This window comes from Hemiscyllium ocellatum, chromosome 1, assembly GCF_020745735.1.
Source record: "Hemiscyllium ocellatum isolate sHemOce1 chromosome 1, sHemOce1.pat.X.cur, whole genome shotgun sequence".
NCBI classification, from domain to species: domain Eukaryota; kingdom Metazoa; phylum Chordata; class Chondrichthyes; order Orectolobiformes; family Hemiscylliidae; genus Hemiscyllium; species Hemiscyllium ocellatum.
The window spans coordinates 61,990,225-62,014,700 of record NC_083401.1 but is presented as its reverse complement, the minus strand read 5'-3'; the positions used below and the strand labels follow the sequence as shown (position 1 = coordinate 62,014,700).

At 43.1% G+C, this 24,476-nt stretch overlaps 1 protein-coding gene across 1 annotated transcript; it reads left to right on the top strand.

The window, feature by feature from the left end:
- The first annotated feature begins 3,576 nt into the window (after positions 1-3,576).
- On the top strand, positions 3,577-15,963 carry LOC132825406 (calcium and integrin-binding family member 3-like). Its single transcript, XM_060841039.1, has 5 exons — positions 3,577-3,746; positions 4,807-4,918; positions 5,822-5,969; positions 11,094-11,292; positions 15,942-15,963. Exons 1-5 carry the CDS (start codon positions 3,577-3,579, stop codon positions 15,961-15,963), a joined length of 651 nt encoding a protein of 216 aa, XP_060697022.1.
- Positions 15,964-24,476: the final 8,513 nt, after the last annotated feature.

Below are 24,476 nucleotides of genomic sequence, written 5' to 3'. Positions count from 1 at the left end.
TGTGCAGTTCTGATCTCCAAATTTGTGGAAAGACATTCTGGCTATTGAGGGAGTGCAGCATAGGTTCACAAGGTCAATTCCTGGAATGGCGGGATTACCTTACTCTGAAAGACTGGAGCGACTGGGCTTGTATACCCTTGAGTTTAGAAGACTGAGAGGGACTCTGATTGAGACGTATAAGATTATTAAAGGATTGGACCCTCTGGAGGCAGGAAACATGTTTCCGCTGATGGGTGAGTGCCGAAACAGAGGACACAGCTTAAAAATACGGGGTAGATCATTTAGGACAGAGATGAGGAGAAACTTCTTCACCCAGAGAGTGGTGGCTGTGTGGAATGCTCTGCCCCAGAGGGCAGTGGAGGCCCAGTCTCTGGATTCATTTAAGAAAGAGTTGGATAGAGCTCTCAAGGATAGTGGAATCAAGGGTTATGGAGATAAGGCAGGGTCAGGATACTGATTAAGGATGATCAGCCATGATCATATTGAATGGTGGTACAGGCTCGAAGGGCAGAATGGCCTACACCTGCACCTATTGTCTATTGTCTTCTCCATTCGGCCAGAGTAAGTGCCACATTCTTCTTTTTGCAACCTCACTCTCAATCTATCTCTACCATTGTGTCAATCACCCACCCAGACTCAGGTCTCATCATCCTCACTGTTATCTGCAACACATTATGCTTTCCTTTATTGGTCAGTGCATTGAGTATAGGAGTTGGGGGGTCATGTTGCTGCAGTACAGGACATTGGTTAGGCTACTTTTGGAATATTGTGCAATTCTGATCTCCCTGCTAAAGGAAGGATGTTGTGAAACTTGAAAGGGTTCAGAAAAGATTTATAAGGATTGCCAGAGATGGAGGATTTGAGATACAGGGAGACGCTGAATAGGCTGGGGCTGTTTTCCATGAAGTGACAGAGGCTGAGGGGTGACCTTATAGAGGTTTATAAAATCATGAGAGGCATGGATAGGGTAAATAGACAAAGTCTTTTCCCTGGGATCGGGGAGTCCAGAACTAGAGGGCATAGGTTTAGGGTGAGAGGGCAAAGATATAAAAGAGACCTCAGGGGCAACTTTTTCACACAGAGAGTGGTACGTGTATGGAATTAGCTGCCAGAGGATGTGGTAGAGGCTTGTACAATTACAATATTTAAGAGATATCTGGATGGGTATATGAATAGGGAGGCTTTAGATGGGTATTTGCCAAGTGCTGGCAAATGGGACTAGATTAGTTTTGGGAACCTGGTTGGCATGGATGAGTTGGACTGAAGAGTCCGTTTCTGTGTTGTTCATCTCTATGACTCTATGATCTGATCTTCCCCCTCTGTCTCCAAAACCATTAGCTTTGCATGGCCTCTGTGCTGTCTCCTCAGTTCTTGAGAACACCTCACCACCTTTCCCCAATGATGAACCCTTGCCAACAGCTATGCCACCATTGTCATCTCACTCATTTCTCTCATTACGGGAGAAGAGAACCCGTAACAGGACAGAGCAAGTCTAGTTGGTGCCCAACATCCTTGTCCACACCCTCTAGGAAGAGAGAATCCTGATCCTGGCAGGAGAAGATTGAGACTGCTCTTGTGGGGATGCTGAGACACCCATGACATGCCAGCTGAATAATACCAATCTGCATACCACTGCCAGTCTCCCCTTAACTGTGCAGTAAGTGTCAATTATTGAACACCACTTTTAATCACTGGTCACAATGCCTTTTTTTTCTCTTTAATCTTACAGCTTTCTTTAACTTGCTGATGCTGTTTGCAGAGAAGCAGCTGACTGCCCTCCTAGTCCCATGAGGGTGAGAGGACCAAGTCCTTAAAGAGAGTATCAGCCCCATGTGGCACCTAGCAGCACAGATACTGACATCTCAGTGAAACTATTAGCTTTATAGAATATGGGAGTACATTCTGATGAGCACCAGCCTGCAGGGGGCAGAGGAGGGAATGGCCCAGGCAGCTGGCACTCGGGGTAGTCCCAGGCAGGACAGTACCCTGTGGTGTCAGTAATCAGGGACTTGGTCCACATGGACAGGGAGGTACAGGCACAGCAGACAGGTACATGGCACAGGGCTATCACCCTCATTGCCCCAAAACTGAGGCAGTTCAGTGAGTCATATGACCACCTGGCTGTCTCCATGGAGAGCCGTGTCCAACATCCTCAGGGTCTGCTGGACAGGCACACAATCCTGCACTCTGCTCTCCCTGCCATTGGTCTTCAGGACTGACATTATAGTAACAGGGGTACAGAGAGCCTTGACTCCAGGACAGGTGCCCTATCCTCACAGGGAGTCAGGGGCACCCAGTTTGAAGTGGTACCCACACACAATGCCTTTGGCATTTTGCCCCCATGACATTGCAGAAGTAGCCATGCCCTTCATCTCCACCCAGGCTGCCCACTCTCGTCCCACCCAATGCTGGGAAATTCAAGACAAGGTGGGTCACACGCACCAGCTGGTTTCAAAACGTTTTCTACCCTACTGTTGTTAGAATACTGAATGGACTCACAAACTCTTAACATTTGCCTGTACCTGTGTTTTTGTTTTTGCCACTGTTTACCTATTATTTACTTATCTATGCTACTTAAATGTGTTCTGCCTGTATTGCTCGCAAGACAAAGCTTTTCACTATGCCTCGGTACACGTGACAATAAATTCAACTCTATTCAATTCAATTCAAGTTACCTCTGGCAAGAATATTGGACCCATTTGGAAACAAGTGCCCCCCAGGTGCACCCCCTGCACCGACAGGGCCAACATGTTCCACCCTACGGCAGGCATTCCCTACCTCAGCTCAGCTGTGGAACAGGGAGCTCAGTGAGGCCTAGTGAGCCTCTTTGTGTACGGGCTCAATGTGTTTCCACAGCAGCTGGCAGCAGCTCATAGGTGAAAGATGGAGCTCTGTGCAGACAGCTTACTACATCCTCTGTTGTATGGACATCAATGTGAACACATGGCATTGGCTGCTACTGGCATCTTTGACTGTCCTGGCTGAAAACATTCCTAACGTCTGGCTCTGTCTTTCTGCAAAGGTTTCGCTGTGAGAGATTTGTCCAGCAGTGGCTGGCCACTCTTAAGAGTGACTATGCTACAGGGTGGCCAGGGAGTAAGCAGCCCCTTTACCCATGTACGACACCTTTCACAGACCTGAGACCTCTGTTGTTCCCCTTTAAAAGTCCTGCTTGCAGTTGTTGTCATAGCTCCCTCATTCACTGGGCCACTTACCCTGCCCACTCCGAGTGTGATCACAGTCATTTTGTTTGCATTGCGCATGTTTGATTCCTGCACAATGGAGCAGGTGTGAGATTGATGTAGCATACCACCCTACAGCAAGATATTTACCCCTTACACTGAGGATCGCTTCCTCACAAGGCAAGCTGCCTGCTCCTATGACTGGGGTATTTGGCATGGCAGGGGCAGGGATGCTGAGAACTTGTAGGGAGGTGCTAAGTCATTGGGTGCTGTGAATCCAAGTGGACAGCCCGGCGGTGCAGCCTCATTCAGTTTGCCAGCTGGGTGCCCCTCCCCGTGGGCAAAGTGTCCCCGCTGCAGCCTTTCAATGCAAACTGCTAGTTTGGCCCCCAGCATGGCCCTGTGCGCACTGCCAATGTATCGTGGATGTAATATGATGGTGGATGTAAACATTCATGAGGTGGAGTGCATTTGGCTGATGCCTGTGGATTGTGCCCTGAGGTGTTGTTGGGTGGTGACCAACATGGAGGTGGTTCACAGGAAGTGGCGATCTGAATCTGCCAGGTACAAGCTCTGGTTTCCTTGTTGAGTTTTCGCAACATCTAGTTTTTTGACGAGTTGGCTCAGACGAGAGGCTGAAAATTAATCAGGTGAGTTGTGGCATTAACAAGACATTCAACAATTAATAAGGAGTGTGAACTGTCAACGCGCTGCTGCTGAGTGACAATCTTCCCACGCCACTTGTGAAAAGCAGAAAGGATGTCATAATGGATCATGCTGCATCAGTTGCCCAATTCTGTCTCACATCCCATATCTGACATCACTCAGACCTCGTAAAGATTCCACCCATTTTCTTTTGCTATCCTTTTCTTCCTCTTATAATCTTCTACCCGTTAAACCCAAGCTTAGCAACAGCTGATCATGGCATCCTGATTTAGCCTGTTTTCTCTTGTACTTTCTCCCTGGTGTCCTAAACTTCATCTTGGTTCATAGTTTATAAAAATCTGTCTTGAGTTGGCTTTAATGAACTTAGGAAGATATATGCTTTCCCCTGAAACTTTATGAGAGTATCTTTAGCTAGGCCAGCATTTATTGCCCATCCCTAATTGCTTAGAGAGCAATTTAGAGTCAACCACATTGCTGTGGGTCTGGAGTCACATTTAGGCCAGACCAGTTAAAGATGGCAGTTTCCTTCCCTAAAGGATATTAATGAACCAGATGGATTTCTCCCGACAATGGATTCCTGGTCATTTTTAGACTCCTAATTCCAGATTTCTTTTAATATTGAATTCAAATCCACCATCTGCTATGACAGGATTCAAATGCAGATCCCTAGAACATTACATGGGCCTCAGGATTATCAGCCCAGCGATAATACCACTTGGCCATCACCTCACCAATTGTTCAATCGTTGTGTCCAAAATAATCCTTTTGAAACTTACCTTGCATTCTTTGAAGCATGTAGCTTTGAATCTGATATTTTCTCAGTTCAGCAAAATAGATTGATAGGCTTAAGAGCTAGTCTCTTTGTTTCTCATTATTTATCAGTGTTAGTATGCAGAAAATGAATTGTATTTGTTTTGATACTGATTACAGTTTTGTTTTGGTTTCTGTTTCCTTTCAGGTTATATCACAGATATCATGCCTTGGCACCAGAGATTGTACCACGTTACTTCAATGATAGTGCAGATATCAAGCTACCTCTGGAACTCATTAGCGAGATGCCAGAGCTAAAGGTACTAGTGAGAGACTGAATGACAATAGCCTTTGTCTGTCCTGATTGAGACATTTGATACTTTGATGATATTGCCCTAATTTCAAATTTGTCCAATTTAGTCCAAATGAGGTGACTATGTAGCCAGATAGTGTACATGTATCTAGATTAAAGTGGTGCTGGAAATGCACAGCAGGTCAGGCAGCATCCGAGGAGCAGGAAAAATCAATGTTTTAGGCAAAAGCCCTTCATTAGGAAATTTCCTGCTCCTCAGATGTTGCCTGACCTGCTGTACTTTTCCAGCCCCACTCTAATCTTGACTGTAATCTCCAGTATCTGCAGTACCCACTTCTGCTTAGACATTGTACATGGGCTCACACTGCATCTTAGATGTGGTTCTATCATTATTGCTGGCATTCTGGCAGATGGAAGCTGCCAATCCAAGCAGGAAGGAAAATGGGGACATTTCTGTTCAATGACATGATTAGCATCATGATTTTAACTCAAGGGTTAGGAGCTCAAGCATTGAACTTGAGCAGAAACTGACAGACGCTAACACCAGAAAAGTCTTAGGCAAATGTTTTACATATTTTCCCAAAGATCCTTGTAATTTAACAGGATCATTGTTGTATTTCCATTCTGAAGATAGCTATGATCAATGGGAATTAGCTGTTTTCTGCCAGCATAGTTAAATGATAATTTTTATTTGTGAGACTTAAGAGTTACAAGGCTATTTGACTATTGATAAGGGAACATCATCTTAGCCCCAGCCTGATTCAACACTTGTCTGTGATCTCAGGGCAATTTCCAGTTAAACTCACAAAAAGACAAGAAGAAATTTACTATTTCATATTTTTTAGCACATGGATTTATCCTAGGTATATTTCTACTTCTGCTTGAGCATCAAAATTCTTTCTTTTTCCAGGAAAATCCCTTTCACCAAAAGCTTCTTCAAGTATTTTCTGAGGATAAGCAGGATAACATGTCATTTAATGACTTTCTAAATATGTTCTCTATCTTAAGTGATCTGACACCTCAACATTTAAAGGCATATTATGCATTTAAAGTATACGGTAAGTGTTCAAATTTCTTTAACAGAATGGATAGAAATCATTTATAAATTAAATGAAGTTTGGACCTTTCTTATTAATTGAAAGCAAGAATATTCTTTATTGTCACATGTATAAATTATAGTGAAAAGGGTTTATTGATAACTGTTGTTGGCTATCTGATATCAAAATCAAGTTATACAGTTGCATGGGAAATGAAATAACACCTATATAAAAAAATAAAAAAAGGTTTTGCCTTCTAGAGGGTATCTTTATTACAATAGGAACGATTGAAAATTACAGATCTGCCAGAATTCATTCAGGCGTGCTCATCTCCGCATCTTCATTTTTATCACTCACCATAGCATCTTCTGCTTATTGCAGGATCTGAAAGTGGAATAAAACTTTTACAATTTGCAGGCTTTTTATATACAGGTAGTTCTCCTTTTAACAGTGTTCTTATGCGATGCTATGTTATAGAAACACGTACAGAAAGAATGGGGCCTATCGTCAAATCAGGGTTGGGGCAAACCATCAAAAATGCCAGTAAAAATCAAAATCAAAAATAGTCACTAGCCTAACATAAACAATAGCACGGTCTAAGTAAATTTTGACCTGTTTTAACTAACCTGTTGTATGCTACTATACAGTGCAATTTATCAGAATCTTTCAATGATTACTCTTGATTGGCATCTATTCCTGCTGGCTGCATTACATAATAGCTGAAAATGTGTTGCTGGTTAAAGCACAGCAGGTTAGGCAGCATCCTAGGAACAGGAAATTCGACGTTTCGGGCCAGAGCCCTTCATCAGGAATGAGGCGAGTGTGCCAGGCAGGCTAAGATAAAAGGTAGGGAGGAGGGACTTACTCTGCATTACATAATAGCCAATCTTCTCACCCCATCCAATGGTAACAATTCCCAGAATGAAACCTGCCTTGACAGATCAAGAGCTGAATCTTAATTCCTTTCACTAAGTATCCATTTTGTCAAGTTTTCCAGAGGGTTTCACATTATGATGCTTGGGGACACCTATCACCTTATTTTACAAAGCTGGCCTGATTTATTCACTACCTCACACTTTGATGTCCCTCTCACACATTTTAGCACCATCATACCATATGCCATTTCCAAAACAACTCACCACTTCCTGGATTACCCAGAATTGACCAACATTCATGGTGCAGCAACATTATTAAAAAAGGTGTTGTGCACCCAGGCAAGAGCTGTCAGTCCGAAGCTGCCCTGCATGGTTCCTGACAATGACCCTGGACATGACAGACAATGGAAAATTGGTGCCTCTCTTTGTGGGCAGGAACGTGGAGATGCTGATGATGGGATGGGGATGGGGAGATGCAAAGGCAGATGTCCTTTTCTCCCAGACCAACAGAGGACACCATTCTATTGGACCACATTAACCTGGACCAGGGTTACCATCTAGGTTCTGGATTAGTGGTGCTGGACGAGCACAGCAGTTCAGGCAGCATGCAAGGAGCAGCGAAATCGACGTTTTGGGCAAAAGCCCTTCATCAGGAATTAAGGCAGTGAGCCTGAAGCATGGAGAGATAAGCTAGAGGAGGGTGGGGGTGGGGAGAAAGTAGCATAGAGGACAGTGGGTGAGTGAGGGAGGGGATGAAGGTGATAGGTCAGGGAGGAGAGGGTGGAGTGGATAGGTGGAAAAGGAGCTAGAGAGGTCGGACAAGTCCGGACAAGTCATGGGGACAGTGCTGAGCTGGAAGTTTAGAACTAGGGTGAGGTGGGGGAAGGGGAAATGAGGAAACTGTTGAAGTCCACATTGATGCCCTGGGGTTGAAGTGTTCCGAGGCGGAAGATGAAGTGTTATTCGTCCAGGCATCTGGTGGTGAGGGAGCGGCAGTAAAGGAGGCCCAGGACCTCCATGTCCTTGGCTGAGTGGGAGGGGGAGTTGAAATGTTGGGTGACGGGGCGGTGTGGTTGATTGGTGCGGTGTCCTGGAGATGTTCCCTAAAGCGCTCTGCTAGGAGGCGCCCAGTCTCCCAAATGTAGAGGAGACCGCATCGGGAGCAACGGATACAATAAATGATATTAGTGGATGTGCAGGTAAAACTTTGATGGATGTGGAAGGCTCCTTTAGGGCCTTGGATAGAGGTGACGGAGGAGGTGTGGGCGCAGGTTTTATAGTTCCTGTGGTGGCAGGGGAAAGTGCTAGGATGGGTGGGTGGGTTGTGGGGTGGCGTGGACCTGACTAGGTAGTCACGGAGGGAACGGTCTTTGCGGAAGATGGAAAGGGGTGGGGAGGGAAATATATCCCTAGTGGTGGGGTCTTTTTGGAGGTGGCGGAAATGTCGGCGGATGATTTGGTTTATGCGAAGGCTTGTTGGGTGGAAGGTGAGCACCAGGGGCATTCTGTCCTTGTTACGGTTGGAGGGGTGGGGTCTGAGGGCGGAGGTGCGGGATGTGGACGAGATGCGTTGGAGGGCATCTTTAACCAAGGGAAGGGAAGGGAAATTGTGGTCTCTAAAGAAGGAGGCCATCTGGTGTGTTCTGTGGTGGAACTGGTCCTCCTGGGAGCAGATACGGCAGAGACGGAGGAATTGGGAATATGGGATGGCATTTTTGCAAGAGGTGTGATGGGAAGAGGTGTAATCCAGGTAGCTGTGGGAGTCGGTGGGTTTGTAAAAAATGTCAGTGTCAAGTCGGTCGTCATTAATGGAGATGGAGAAGTCCAGGAAGGGGAGGGAGGTGTCAGAGATGGTTCAGGTAAATTTAAGGTCAGGGTAGAATGTGTTGCTGAAATTGATGAATTGCTCAACCTCCTCGCGGGAGCATGAGGTGGCGCCAATGCAGTCATCAATGTAGCGGAGGAAGAGGTGGGGAATGGTGCTGGTGTAATTATGGAAGATCGACTGTTCTACGTAGCCAGCAAAGAGACAGGCATAGCTGGGGCCCATATGTGTGCCCATGGCTACCCCTTTGGTCTGGAGGAAGTGGGAGGATTCAAAGGAGAAATTGTTAAGGGTGAGGACCAGTTCGGCCAAACGAATGAGAGTGTCGGTGGAAGGGTACTGTTGGGGACGTCGGGACAGGAAAAAATGGAGCGCTTGGAGACCCTGGTCATGGCGGATGGAGGTGTAGAGGGATTGGATATCCATGGTGAAGATGAGGCATTGGGGGCTGGGGAAACGGAAGTCTTGGAGGAGGTGGAGGGCGTGGATGGTGTCTCGAACGTATATGCGGAGTTCCTGGACTAGGGGGGATAGGACAGTGTTAAGGTAGGTAGAGATGAGTTCAGTGGGGCAGGAGCATGCTGAGACAATGGGTCGGCCAGGGTGGTCAGGCTTGTGGATCTTGGGAAGGAGGTAGAACCGGGCAGTGCGGGGTTCCCGGACTATGAGGTTGGAAGCTGTGGTTGGGAGATCTCCTGAGGTGATGAGGTTCTGTATGGTCTGGGAGATGATGGTTTGGTGATGGGGGATGGGGTCATGGTCGAGGGGCGGTAGGAAGAGGTGTCCTCGAGTTGATGTTTGGCTTCAGCGGTGTAGAGGTCAGTGCGCCAGACTACCACTGCGCCCCCTTTATCCGCTGGCTTGAATTCGAGGTTGGGATTGGAGCAGAGGGATTGGAGAGCTGCGCATTGTGAGGGTGAGAGGTTGGAGTAGGGGAGGGGGGTAGACAGGTTGAGGTGGTTAATGTCCCGGTGGCGGTTGGAAATGAAGAGGTCGAGGGCAGATAATAGGCCAGCGTGAGGTGTCCAGGTGGATGCAGTGTGTTGGAGGTGGGCGAAGGGGTCCTCGGAAGGTGGGCAGGAATCCTGATTGTGAAAGTAAGCTCGGAGGCGGAAGCGGCGGAAGAAGTGTTCGACGTCACGGCGTGTATTAAATTCATTGATGCGTGGACGGAGGGGGATGAAGCTGAGTCCTTTGCTGAGGACTGATCGTTCGTCCTCAGTGAGGAGGAGGTCTGGAGGGGTGGTGAAAACTCGGCAGGGCTGGGAGCTGGGACTTGGTGTGGGTGTGGAGCTGGGAGTGGGGGCGGAGCCAGTAACTGGAGTGGGTGTGGTGGTGGGGGAATGGGGGTGGAGTCAAGAGCAGGGGTGGTGTTACCATCCAGACCTGTACAGTCTTAACCAACTGAAGGAATGCACAGAACGTAGGAAGAAGATCAACTACCTGATCCGCTCTGCCAGTGAAAGTGTCACCATCTTCTCGTTGATACCTCACACTCACTCTGTCTCTGCTACTGTACCACCATCCTCACTAACGTCTGACCCTGACTCACCCTGAATCTCTTCCGCAGAGCCTACCCATCCCCTCAGAACATCTCCACACAGGCACCAACAGTAACAGTGTGCCACCCACCTTCCTCTCTCTCTCTCTCTCACTCACTTTGTGCAGAGTTTCCTGACCCTGACCACCCTGAGCAGCTGGCTGACCATGTCCAAGCCCCTGTACTGGTATGTATTTGTAGTTGGTTACCAAGGTGATTAGCCACTGAAACAGATTAATATGAGTCTGCAGACATTCTTTAACACCTAAACATATTTTTTAAATGAAAAGAAAGAGAAAATCTCTTGTTATAAACAATAAAGCCAAGTTTCAAACTGCTCCCCAAAACTGTCCTTTTCCTGTTAGTCAATTCCAGTGCAATTTCACTCTTGTCTCAATTCTTTATGTTTTCAAATTAACAGATTGCTCCCAGCTTCTTGTCCTCAAACTGCAGCGACATTTTCACAATGCTTTTCCAAATGCACCAGCACAAACCTGTCACAATTCCTTTCACAAACCCCTTCGTGAGAAAGCACACGAGCCAACTGATGACATAAACCTGAAGCAGAGTCCAGACCTCTGCACATCACGACACCTAGTGCCAGGGATGAGAATCGCGTAACAGTGAACAGGAGTTGGCTTTATTTAAAAAACGAAGGGCAATTCACAAATCACTAAGAAACATGTGTTATAGGAGAACTATATGTTACTGAACTGGTGTTTAATTTCATTACTCTCCTCTCCTGCTTATTTCAACCTTGGCAGTATTATTTATTAAAACCTTGGCTTTTAAATTTAAAAAATAGCAAACGGTTCAAATTACTAACAAAAAATGCACAGATCAAATTATAACTCTGCAGAACTTCAGGATATAGCATTGCTGTATCTGGGTCTTATTTTATGTAGACTTCAACAGTGATAACTTCATTTGCCAATCAGACCTGGAGGTGATGCTTGGTAAGCTTACAGGTGATGATGAACTGTCACATGAAGAAGTTCAATTGGTGTGCCACAAAATCATGGAGGAAGGAGACCTAGATGGTGATGGAAAGCTTTCATTCGCTGACTTTGAGTACATGATCACTCGTGCTCCAGATTTTATGAGGTAATTTTAAGGTAGTTTGCAACAATTGTCTTTTCTGTTTTTTTTAACTTTGTCCATCTCATGAAGGTACTGAATTGTGTACAATGCAGTTGGTAGTGACCATCTAGTCGTTCAAAACTATGCTTCATGCCTGAGTCCTTCTCAAGAGAACTAATAGTTCAGAGGAAACTGAATAATGCAGCCATATTGTGAGTAACGTTCGCTGTTTTGCTGGGGTTGATGCTGATTTCCACATGAGCTTCAGTTGGGGTATGGCAATTGCCAGGAGAATATTGGCCCAAAATTACTATCCAAAGGCAGTGGCAAAAAGTGCACTTTCAAGGCCTTCAGTCAATACAAGAACAGCCTTGGCTATGTTCCTCTCACACACTGTCAAGTAATTAATGCCAGTTTGGTGAGTTAACTGATGATGATGCAGTGTATTAGTGGATCATTACCTCAGCAAGGACACTTCATGAAACTAGGAAAGGAGGAATATTGCTCTGAAAATTGCAAGTGGCTTGTCAATAAGGCAGGAGCTCATAGCCATCCACAATTTCATCCATGTACATCTTTTCTGGCTGGCACTACAGGACATTGATTACAAATGGAATCCTGAAATTCCTGCTCCGAAGCACAGGGCTACTGCATCCAGTTGCCACTGTACCCTTCCACAAGGTCAGATAACATAGCACAGAGTCGGATTAAGTCTGTTTGGTCTGCATGCTTGTAAAAACAGCCAAGCTGTATTTAAAAATGGAATTTAAGGAGAGACTCAAACTCATGAGTACATGGTCATAGAGTCGTAGAGATGTACAGCATGGAAACAGACCCTTTGGTCTAACTCATCCATGCCGACCAGATATCCCAACCCAATCTAGTCCCATCTGCCAGCACCCGGCCCATATCCTTTCAAACCCTTCCTATTCATATACCCATTAATGTTGCAATTGTACCAGCCTCCACCACTTCCTCTGGCAGTCCATTCCACACACGCACGACCCTCTGAATGAAAAAGTTGCCCCTTGGGTCTCTTTCATATCTTTCCCCTCTCACCCTAAACCTATGCCCTCGAGTTCTGGACTCCCCGACCCCAGGGAAAATACTTTGTCTATTTACTCTATCCATGCCCCTTGTGATTTTATAAATCTCTATAAGGTCACCCCTCAGCCTCTGACGCTCCAGGGAAAACAACTCTAGCCTATTCAGCCTCTCCCTATAGCTCAAACCTCAAACCCTCCAACCCTGGCAACAGCTGCAAATGTGTTGCTGGTCAAAGCACAGCAGGTTAGGCAGCATCTCAGGAATAGAGAATTCTATTACTCGAAGATTTTAACCCTGGCAACAGCCTTGTAAATCTTTTCTGAACCCTTTCAAGTTTCACACTGAACTAAGAATATAAAACATTGATTAACAATGTAAATAGGGTAAGGGAGATGAATGTGTGGCTTAAAGATTGTTCTGGGGGAATTGTTTGTTGAGGCACCAGCATCAATACTGGGGAAATTGGGAGCTGCACTGTAGGAACAATCTATAGCTGAATGGTGATGGGACCAATGTTGTGGCAAGTTGTATGACTAGGGCTGTAGATAGGGCTTTGAACTAAATGGTCAGGGATGGATTTAGTGAAAGGGAGATAGAATTAGAAAAGATAAATGTGACATTGCCATTGTCTTGCCATGCCATAGTAGTTGTTTAATCTGAGGGTTACCATACCTCAGGTGAGTGGAGAGGCTGAGAAGTAGCCTTCAGCTAGAGAACGAAATGAACCCTGTGTTGTTAACTTCTCTCTTTATCACAAACCAGCCATTCAGCCAACTGAGCTAATGGCCTGTTGGAGATGTAATAACAATAAACAACAAAATAATACAGCAGGGCAGCAAATTGGGTTGTGACAGGAAGAGAGAACATCTGTTCCTAAGAGATTATCAGTAGAAAAGGCCAGAGATTGTTTAAAACTGTTTAAGGCATTATTTGTATCAGTTACAACAAAAGGGATGAGCACAGATAAAAAATTATATGACCTGTTAGACATTCCAGAGACATGGTTGAAATTTGACCAAAGCTGGGATCTTAATGTTGCAGATTAATGTTGATGTATCGGTATGATAGAAAGCTAAAAACAGCTTTGTTAAGCAAGGGTGGTTTTATTTCAGTACTGAGAGGTGACCTTTAATTCAAAAAATCAAGTCATAAAATCAGTTTGGATAGAGATGAGAAATTGTGAGTACAGTTTATGAATACAAATATGAACATACGAATTAGGAGCAAACGCCATTTGAGCCTGCTCCACAAGTCAATAAGATCGTGGTTGTATTTTGAATTCTACATTTCTATCTAACCTAATAACTTTTGAGTTCCTTGTCAACAAGGATCCATCCATCTCTGCTTTCATCCATCCATCCATCAGCCCTGCCTCCACAGCCTTCTGAGTTCAAGAGTCACACAGCCTGCTGACTGAAAATACATCCTCATGTCTCTACTGAAAGGGCAACCTCTAATTTCTGAACAGTTTCCTCTAGTTCTGAACTCACCCTTGTGAAGCCCGTTCAGCATCTTATACACTTCAAGAATGTTAACCCTTATTCTTCAAAACTCTAGTGGACCGAGGTCCCGATTGTACAAAATCTCCTTATGAGATAACCCACGCATTCTAAATATCAGTCTAATAATCCTGTTCTGATCCGCCTCTGTGCATTTATATTCTTCCTTAAATGAGGAGACCGAAACTACACCCTGTATTCAAGATGTGCTCTAAGTAATTCCCTGTAAAACTGAAGCATAACCTCCTTACTTTAATATTGAATTATTTTTGTAATATTGTGTAATATTCCATTATATAAAATAAAAACACCAAGTGCTGGAAAGGATAGATAAAGGGAACCAATCAATGAAATATATATGGATTTCCATGAGCTATTTATGTGCCATGGTGTTGGTGTAGTATATTTATATGGTAGAGGGTTGGCTAACTGATAGAAGAGAGAGTGAGAGTAAGGAGTGCAGGTTCAGGATGGCAACTGTAACTGGTGGAGTGCCACAGGGATCAGTGCCAAGGCCACAATTATTTACTATATTTACACAGCAATGGACTTGGGAAGTGAACGTATTATAGTCAAGTTTGTGGATTACACAAAATTATGTGGGAAGGAAGGTGGATATGAATAGACAGATTAAGTGAGGGTGTAAACTTGGCAGGTGGAACATAATGTGGGAAAATGTTGAGGTTATGCACTCTGACAGGAAGAGAAAAGCTGAATATTATTTAAATGAAGAGGCAGCAGAAAGCCACAATGCAGAGGGATTTACATGTCCTTGTGTATCCATCACAAAAAGCTAGTGTCTAAATTCAACAGGTATTGGGAACCCTAAAAGCATTTTGATCTTTCATTAAAAGGGAATGGAATATAAATGTCAGAAAGCCTGATGTGCAGAGGTTGTTTCCATCTTTTGGGAGAGTGTAGGAACAAGGAGCTTAATCTCACATACTGTTCAGTGAGAGAGTAAACAAGTAAAATTCTCTCATTTCTCTTTGTCGCCTTTTAATGTCACTGTTACCGTTATTGCAAGAAAATGTAATAAACTCTGCCGAACATGAGAGTTGTTCATTTTATTTTCCTGTTTGTGAACTTTGCTGTCCTCTACAACCACATTTCATTTGCCAGCTATTACAGAAACAGCACACAGAAAGCTCTGCAATATATTCAACATGTGTCAGTTATAGAAAGTATGTATTACTATCTTACTTCAAAGCTGATCAGGAAAAAATGAGAAATAAACAGAAAGATATCAGACTCTTTTACAGCACTGAACACTTAGTTGGGACAGAGATGAGGTAGAATGTCTTCTCTCAGAGCATAGTGAATTTGTAAAATTCTTTGTCACTTCGAGGGCTATAGAGGCTGGGTCAAATACTATATTCAATACTGAAGCTGACAGATTTTATTTATTAAGTGTATTCAATGCTGAGATAGACAGATTTTTAATCAGTAAGAGAGTCAATGGTAATATAGAGAAAAGGCAGGAAAGTGGAGTTGAGGTTAACATGATCTCCTTGATTGGCAAAGCAGATTCAATGGCCCAAATAGTCTATTTCTGCTCACACATCTTATGGTTGTGTTAGTTTTATTTCAAATAAACTCAATAGAGTCAAAAGGTTTGGGATGCAGACAGGTAAGTAGAGCCAAGAGCACAACCAGATTAGCCATCATTCTCCTGAAAATTTGAGTAGGCTCAAATAGAAAAATGGTATGCTGCTCCTATGTAGCCTGAGAGGAAAGATATCTATCCTCACTATATCCATCAATAATTCTGTAAATAATTTTGCCTGAACATAAATACTACTTCTGCTTAGTGTTCAGATCAAACCTGATTAAACATCATATCCTTGACAAAGTGTATTTAAAAGATACCAGCTGTGTCAGAATGAGCTACAAATGAAGAAAGACCATACTGAGTAGCATAAAAGTTCAATATAACGATTCCTTTTATTTGAAATGTTCAAGTCTAGCTCAACTACACAATCTCACATTTTCCCCTCAAATATATAAAGATATTAATAAAACTGCACAGCATTGTTTACATTTTGTTTGAATTCACACAGACTGAAATAGGAATGGCAGAAGGAAAATATTGAATCGTAACATTTCTGTGAATTTTCTTTGTAACAGCACTTTCCACATTAGAATCTGAACTACCAAATATTATTGAAACCCATGAGAGCTATCAAGATTGACGGCTACACAATCGAACCTCTTCAACTAGTTCTACTCTAATCTGATTTTGCTTTAAACAAAGGATGAATCCATGCTCACAATAATGCAAGAGACTAAAATAAAACAACTACAGTTGCTGGAGAGTTGAAAGAGAACCAAAGTGGTGGCAGAACTTAGTGGGACGGTCAGTATCTGTGAAGAGAAAGAAACAGTTAGCAATGAGTCCATTTACTGTTCTGAAGAAATCATGTTGGACTTGAAACATTAACTGTGTTTCTCATATTCCAAAAGGTCACTGATATCTTTGAGATAGCATTTCTGTTTTATATAAACCTACATATTTTCTGTAAAATAATGAGAAAAATTTACTAATGGTTTGAAATTAGAATATTCCAGAACTGTATTCTATCTCATCTGAATGTTAGTCATGCATGAGCATATTCCAATATGAAGGAAAGCTTTAACAGAATGCAAAATCTTTTAACGTAATGAATTGGATCAAACAGAAAGAATGCTTTAATGTATTTATTTTGGGTTCTTATGCAGCTGTAGTAGTGTTCCTACCTTTTGGCTAAAAGATCCAAATTCAAGTCCAACAGCATCAAAACATGTCTGCTCAGGTTGTACCGTCTTCCCTTTCACTTAATTAACCTTTTCTGGGCTACATACTGATCAGTGAGAGAGTGAATAAGTAAGATTCTCTCATTTTTCTTCATCGCCTTTTAATGTCACTGTTACCGTTACTGCAAGAAAAAGTAATAAACTCTGCCAAACATGAGAGTTGTTCATTTTATTTTCCTGTTTGTGAACTTTGCTGTCCTTTACAACCACATTTCGTTTGCCAGCTATTACAGAAACAGCACACAGAAAGCTCTGCAATATATTCAACAACGTGTCAGTTATAGAAAGTACGTATTACTATCTTACTTCAAAGCTGATCAGGAAAAAATGAAAAATAAACAGAAAGAAATTCAGGCTCTTTTACAGCACTGAACAGAACTCTGGCACATTATATCAAAGAGGAAGTTTGTTTACATTGTGCAACTTATTGACAACGTACATCTTTATTTCAGTTGCTGTATATTTAAGGTATGAATACAGTTAACTGCTTAACTGACAAACTGATAACTGCAGAACACAATAGTATCGAAGAAATAGTGATGGACAGAGTATCTAATTATAAGCAATTAATTTGATAAGATGGTAGCAGATATTTTATGTGTACACTACCTTTAAATAGCGCTGTCTGATTCATCTTTAAACAAGTTGTCTGTGCAGAATAACTGTTGCCTTTTGCATTATGCTAATATCGTTAGCACCTGGCTGCTGTGTTTACAGTGCGTCTGGTGTGTGGATGTTTTTGTGTGATTTCACTTGTTTGACTTGGCCAATGTACCAGGCATCCTTTGTTGTTTGGCCGAGTTAACAATCTATCTGTGCTTTAGCGGCCAGGAGACTGATTTGCAATTCACATTGCATATCTCTTCATACAACTTTCCTCTCTATGTCTCAAAATAACATTGAGCATTCAATACTGGCATCACTCACTACCTTGTAACAGTCTGTGTTTGATCTAGCCTAAATCAGACAAGTCTCTTCTTTACATGTTTAAAGGTTAAAACTAATGCCTCCATTGCTGGAATTGTCAGTGCAAATTGCTGCAGTACATTTTCTAATACTACATATTGTGGCCACTCTGTACCTGTGGTGGATAGAATGAATGTGAAAAGGGTGCCATCTATGACAAAGCATCCCTCTTAACTGGGTCCATCTCTCTCCATCCATTTTCTAAAATATACTTTGGGTCTGTCTCTCTCCTCATGTTAATGATGACATCTCTGGGGCTGTTTTCCTTTCGTTATGCAATCTCTTCAGGAGAGAAAGTACAAACTTATGACTGCTAGAAACGGGTTGTATGGAGAAGAAAAGACATCTGAGGCATGGGTGTGAGTGGATAATATGTGTGAAATTGAGGGTCAGGGCTGATGGCTTCTCAGTTTAGTGTCCATTCAGACCACATCAGAATTACTTTAATTAATATCCTCCCTTTACAGATACAATATACCAGGCCAAATGTTCTTTCTGGTTGGTCAGTAAAACTGGAAGGGAGATGATGGTGTGGCTGAATTAGAGAGCCAGGTTAGAGACAAAAAAGCTGCAGATGGTGAATCCAAAATAGGCAGGCAGGTGGCTGGAAGAACACAGCAAGCGGACTTCTCCACCTCCTGATGCTGCCTGGCCTGCTGTGTTCTTCCAGGATATACTTGTTGGGAAAGATGGAACAAGCTGGGATTAAAAACAGAAAGTGCTGATTTGCAGATCTTCTGCAATATTTTGCTTTTACTTCCCTGTAGAGATGATCTAATGGAGATCTTTTAGATTATGAAATGGTTTGATAAGAGTAGATGTTGAAGAACTCTGACCAGAGTTAGGGGCCATAAATATAAAGCAGTAACTCTCTCCAAGTTGGTTGTGGAGTGGAACTGCTGAACCAGAGTTCGTCTGCTTCCACCACTTTTACTTTCTCCTTGATGTTTTCTCGCCTTTCTTTTTTAGTTTTTTTTCTCTCTATTTACCTTCCTGAGGGAACTTGGCTGTGAAGGCAGCAGCAATGGTGATAGCAGTGGCTGGGGCATAGAGTGGGGACTTTGCCAGCCAATCATGAATGAAATGCCACAATATTGCATCACTTGTCACACGTCACCATCTCATACCGATTAAACCGGTATTGAGAGTGGTAGGTGGCACACACTAGTTTCCCCAACGACGCAGTCAACACATCATTTCCATAAAGAACTGCCATGATATTCTGGTGTCTGAAACAGGCATTTTGAAATAAATACTTCACAATTACATCCACCTCAATGTTGACAGAAATATCAAGACAGATGGCTGTTCAAGAAAGACAAGTTCAATAAGTTGCTCAGATATTGAACACATCCCAGATTAAAATCTAACATTAATTATATGACAGTCATCTTAAGAGCTGCTTGAAGTACAGTAATCAATCAAACCATGTAAATAGACCTCCTGAGGGACTGATGATATCAAGTTTGATTTAGTACAGTTCACAATACAGCAAAGTGGAACCTCTGTGTAATCACTCAACAGGCAACCAGAAAATGACACACCTGTCTCACATTTTACATTGTAAGAACTAATGGTTAAATTAGAAATGCTGGAAATTTTCAACTAGTCTGGTAGCAATTGTGGGAGAGAAACAGAGTTTACATTTTATCAAGCTGCTGAGAAATTCTGCACTTTGTATTTTAGTTCACATTTTCAGAATCCATGCCATTTTGCTAATAATAGAAATGTTACATAGTCATTTTTAAAAAATTGAAGCAGTGGTATTTCAATTCTCAATCAAGCATTGTGCAATCTTCCAGACTCAACCTTGTACAGCCTTCCAGACTCAACAATAATCAACTTTTATTTTTCCTTGAAACATGGGCATTGCTGACGAGGTCAGCATTTGTTGACTGCCCCCCAGTTACCTGGAAGAAGGTGGTGATGAGTTGCCTTCTTGAACCATAGCAGTCCTTTTGGAGTAAGGACATTGGCAATGCTGTTACAAAGGGAGTGTGAGGATTTTGACCCACTCTCAGTGAAGGAACGCCGTGATATAATTCCAAATCAGGGCAGTAAGTAGTTTGGATGGGAACTTGGATGATATTGATCCCATGTATCTGCCCATGACCTTCCAGAGGTCACAGTCATGGGTTTGGAAAATGCTGTCAAAGGATCTTTGGTAAATTCCTGCAGTGTAAATTGTTGATGGTGCACAGGACTGCTACTGGACATTGGTGGTGGAGGTAGTGGCTGCTTTGTCCTGTACGATATCAGGTTTGAGTGGTGTTGCGACTTCACTCAGTGTGCAAATAGAAAGTGTTCCATCGGTGGAATCGTGTTCAAATGACGATCAAAATCAGCGAGTGACGAAAATAACCTCTTTACTCAGAAACCGCAGCAGCACAGTCCAAGGTGGCAATGGAATCCCAAACTACAGTTCTTAGAATAGCTTCTTTATACACAATTCTTACTTATATTAAAATTCTATCACTATGGCGTTACATTGTTTTATCTGTTGTACACAAACGTTTGGGTGACTTCTGTCCTGGGGATAAAAGGAGATTGTTTAAATATTTGCTAAATGCTGGCTGTACTTCTGATGGGATTAATGATTTGGAGGTGCTGGTGTTGGACTGGGGTGTACAAAGTTAAAAATCACACAACACCAGGTTATAGTCCAATAGGTTTAGTTGGAGGCACTAGCTTTCGGAGCGCTGCTCCTTCATTAGATGGTTGTGGAGTATAAGATTGTAGGACACAGAATTTATAGCCATACATTCTGTGAACTACGATCTTATACTCCACAACCATCTGATGAAGGAGCAGCGCTCCGAAAGCTAGTACTTCCAAATTATCCTATTGGACTATAACCTGGTGTTGTGCGATTTGTAAATCTGATGGGATTAAGACCATCTGTCTAGTCTACTTGCATAATTAAAGGTCTTAGTCCTTTTATCTTTTAATTTAGTACATTTTAGTAAAAGTACTAGACCTATGTGTTCGAAGTAAGTTAGAAATTATACATGTACTTAAAAGAATAAAGGATATTAAACTGATTATCGTAGCAGGGCTGTGAGGTTTGTTTACTATTTGCTGGTGAGTTTCATTTATTCATGCAATTTCACAGAAGTGCTGTATTGATCATCAAGGGGACAGGGGTCCTGTTTAATATATTTACTAGTTGGGGAAGCTGTTTGATGTTCTACACCCTGTTTGGGTCCTGAGAAATGGTTAGTAAGGGCTGATTAATATTATAATCTTTCCATAGTTTTGGGTGGGTCGCGGAGACGAGGTGTTGGGAGGGTATTGTTTTTAGCAGCTGAAAATGTGTTGCTGGTTAAAGCACAGCAGGTTAGGCAGCATCCAAGGAATAGGAAATTCGACGTTTCGGGCATAAGCCCTTCCGTTACTATATTGACACTGATTCAGAGGTAGTTTCTGATGTAGAAATAGGCCTAAACACTGCTTATAGCAAGGGCTGATAAGGATTGAAGGTGTGAAAAAGCAGTAATGGGTTGAAAGGGGTGTTTTAATTTACTTTGTCTTGCAATAGTAAAATACACTACAAAAATGCAGTTTTATGAATGAATGAATGAAAAAGTGTTCAAGTAAACAATTCGCCTTATGAAGGTTGACTAAGCTCGAACTTTTGTCTCTGGAGAGAAGGAGGAAGGGAGGAGACCTGATTGAGGTATATAAGATACTGAGAGGAATGGATAAAATCAATAGCCAGAGACTTTTCCCCAGGGCAGGTTTGACCGGCATGAGGGTTCATAGTTTTAAGATATTAGGAGAAAGGTATAGAGAGGACATCAGAGGAAGGTTCTTTATACAGAGAGCTGCGAATGCATGGAATGCGTTGCCAACAGTGGTGGTGGAAGCAGAGTCATAAGGGACATTTAAGTGATTGCTGGACATGCACATGGACAGCAGTGAATTGAGGGGTGTGTAGGTTAAGTTATTTTATTTTACATTAGAATTAATCCTCGGCACAATATCGTGGGCCAAAGGGTTTGTTCTGTGCTGTACTTTTCTATGTTCTATGTTCTAACAGGTTAGTAAAGGGTTATGAATGAATGGGAATGTGGTATTATTGAATATAGTGAGCTGGTGAGTGAGTTAGTAAAGATATCTCTAATACAAATCTCACCGTACCCCCCTCCTTTAATTCTACTGAGACCCTTCGAAGATTATCACTCAATTCTTATCCTAGCTCAAATATACCACTTTGGTTTTTTAGATGTAGGAGGGGTGTGCAGGGACATGACTCACAGTCAGGGATAGTACATATTTTTGACAGTTTGTTGGCAACTGCACTTTCCAAAAAGAAAACATGCACCTTTAGAATACTAATAATAAACGTTGTGGTAGTCAGTCAGTCTCTGGCCCTGCTGCACTGTGGGATGACTATTTGATGTGGGAGGCATGAATCCGGGCCTACTTTCCCTAGTTGACTAGGTAATCAACAGCACCGGGTCTGCTTCTTCCCACTTTGTGCCTAGGGGTTCCTCATGGATCTCTTTCACAAGAACCCACTTGCCTGGTACGGTGTTGTGTCCTCCCTCCAGTGGGTCTTTCCAGGCAGCTGATACCTGTGAGGAGATAGAACCTACAGCATCAGTCAATACCTGACAGTAAGACAATAGGGCAACATCGATAGGATGACAGTCGGCAGCATAGTGGGAGTCTGTGTCAGTTTTGGTAGATTGATCCTCTGCTGTTCTGCAGGCTTCACTCAGAGCCCGTAATTCTGTTGGCTGTGCCGATGCTCTGGGCTGGGGGGAATAGGCCTCCTGATACCATAACAGTGCGGTGTGCCACGACAGCCCATCCAACTTTCCTGCAATCATAGTCAATCTCCACTCCCCACTTGTATTTCGTATTTGCCACACTGGGCTGTTAGAGGTTCTGTGGCTTTTTACTTATAATCCTTTTCTCCTCTAACTTCTGTATTATCAAGAGGATTCCTGCCATAGACGTCAGGCTGATGGGATACTGTTTAGTACAAGGTGTTGGCGTTCCTGCAAAAGTGCCATGTTCCATTTTCAGTAACCTGCAGTCAGCTTTGTTTTTAGCCCAGATGGGATGGTCTTTTAGTTCTTTCCTTTGTAGGGTTCTGATGGACCACATTACCTGTCCATCATCGAAATATAAAGAGGAATTCAGCTGGGTGAGGATATCCATCCCGAGAAGTGGCTGGGCTATAGATCTTAACTTATGGGGGCTGAATTCAAGGTGTATGGGTTTGGCCCTTTTAATTCTGATCCTGTCAGCTCCTGCTCCACAAGCTGTCCTCACTGTCCCGTCTCGCGGGAGGTTGGTCTCAGATCTCTGGGGTAAGCACGTCAATTCTGCTCTTGTGTTCAAAAGGCACTCAATGTTGAGGTCACCCACCCTCAGGCTCACATACAGGTTAGGGAGGATATGGGGTTGGGGAGTCCAGAACTAGAGGGAGTAGGTTTAGGGTGAGAGGGGAAAGATATAAAAGAGACCTAAGGGGCAACTTTTTCATGCAGAGGGTGGTACGTGTATGGAATGAGCTGCCAGAGGAAGTGGTGGAAGCTGGTTCAATTGCAAAATTTAAGAGGCATTTGGATGGGTATATGAATAGGAAGGGTTTGGAGGGATATGGGCTGGGTGCTGGCAGGCGGGACTAGATTGGGTTGGGATATCTGGTCGGCATGGACAGGTTGGACCGAAGGGTCTGTTTCTGTGCTGTACATCTCTATGACTATATGACTCTATATGCTGCAACCCTGGGATGGGCTACAAATTCTGAGTGTAATTGTTACCAAAAGAGAAAGATGTGGTCTCCATGAGGCAGTCAAAGGTTCTGTGGGAGAGCAGGAGCTGCAAGTTGGTTGGACAGCAATAAAACAGGAGTTACAAGGATACCTGTCCCACCATGCTGTCAAAAACTCACGGAGGAAGTCACAGAATATGAGGAAAGCTTTCGGACAACCGGGAAATAATAGACAGGACTCACAAATGTGCAGGATGACAGGGATTTTGAAGGATGTGTTTAGGCTCATTGAAGTCTGCTTTTGTGGCCAGACTTAAACCTGACCTCACTAAAATGTTAAAGCTCACCAAATGGACTGGGACCTAATCACTATGAATTGATGGACTGAGCCCACCAGCTCGACAGAGATATGGTGCTAAATTGTGAGTCCTACAGGGAAGGCAAATGGGATGACAAGAAATGCGGAACATCTAGTCAAGAGGAAGGAGGAAGCTGATATAAGGTTGAGGAAGCAAGGATCAGACTGGGCTCTAGAAGATTACAAGGTAGCCAGGAAGGAACTGAAGAATGAAATAAGAAGAGTTAGAAGGGGGCATGAGAAAGTATTGGCGGGTAGGATTAAGGAAATCCCCAAAGCATTTTATGTAAGGAACAAGAAGATGGCCAGAGTGTGGGTAGGGCCGATCAGGGATAATGAGGGAACTTGTGCCTGGAGTCAGAGAAGGTAGGGGAGGCTCTTAATGAAAACTTTGCTTCAGTATTCACTACTGAACCTTGCCGTTTGTGAGGACAGCATGAAACAGGCCGATACCCTCAAACTATTTGATGTTAGGAAGGAGGATGGCTGGAAATTTTGAAAAACATGACAATATATAAGTCCCTGGGCCAGATGGGAAATACCCAAGGTTTCCACAGGAAGTGAGGGAAGAGATTCCTGTACCTTTCACGATGATTGTTGTGTCCACACTGTCCACTGGTGTAGTGCCAGATGATTGGCAGGTGGCAAACATTATTCCCTTGTTCAAGAAAGGCAATACGGATAACTTTGGGAATTACAGACCAGTCAGTCTTATGTCTGTGGTGGGAAAATTATTGGAGAAGATTCTGAGAGACACAGTTTGTGATTACTTGGAAAACCATAGCTTGATTAGAGACAGTTAGCATGGCTTTGAGAA

Excerpts from the sequence above, each read along its gene's own strand:
- LOC132825406 (XM_060841039.1), top strand. The coding sequence starts at position 3,577 with ATGGCCCTGTGCGCACTGCCAATGTATCGTGGATGTAATATGATGGTG. Across the intron at positions 4,919-5,821 it reads GCGAGATGCCAGAGCTAAAG|GAAAATCCCTTTCACCAAAA; the intron begins GTACTAGTGAGA and ends TTCTTTTTCCAG. Across the intron at positions 11,293-15,941 it reads CGTGCTCCAGATTTTATGAG|CACTTTCCACATTAGAATCT; the intron begins GTAATTTTAAGG and ends TCTTTGTAACAG.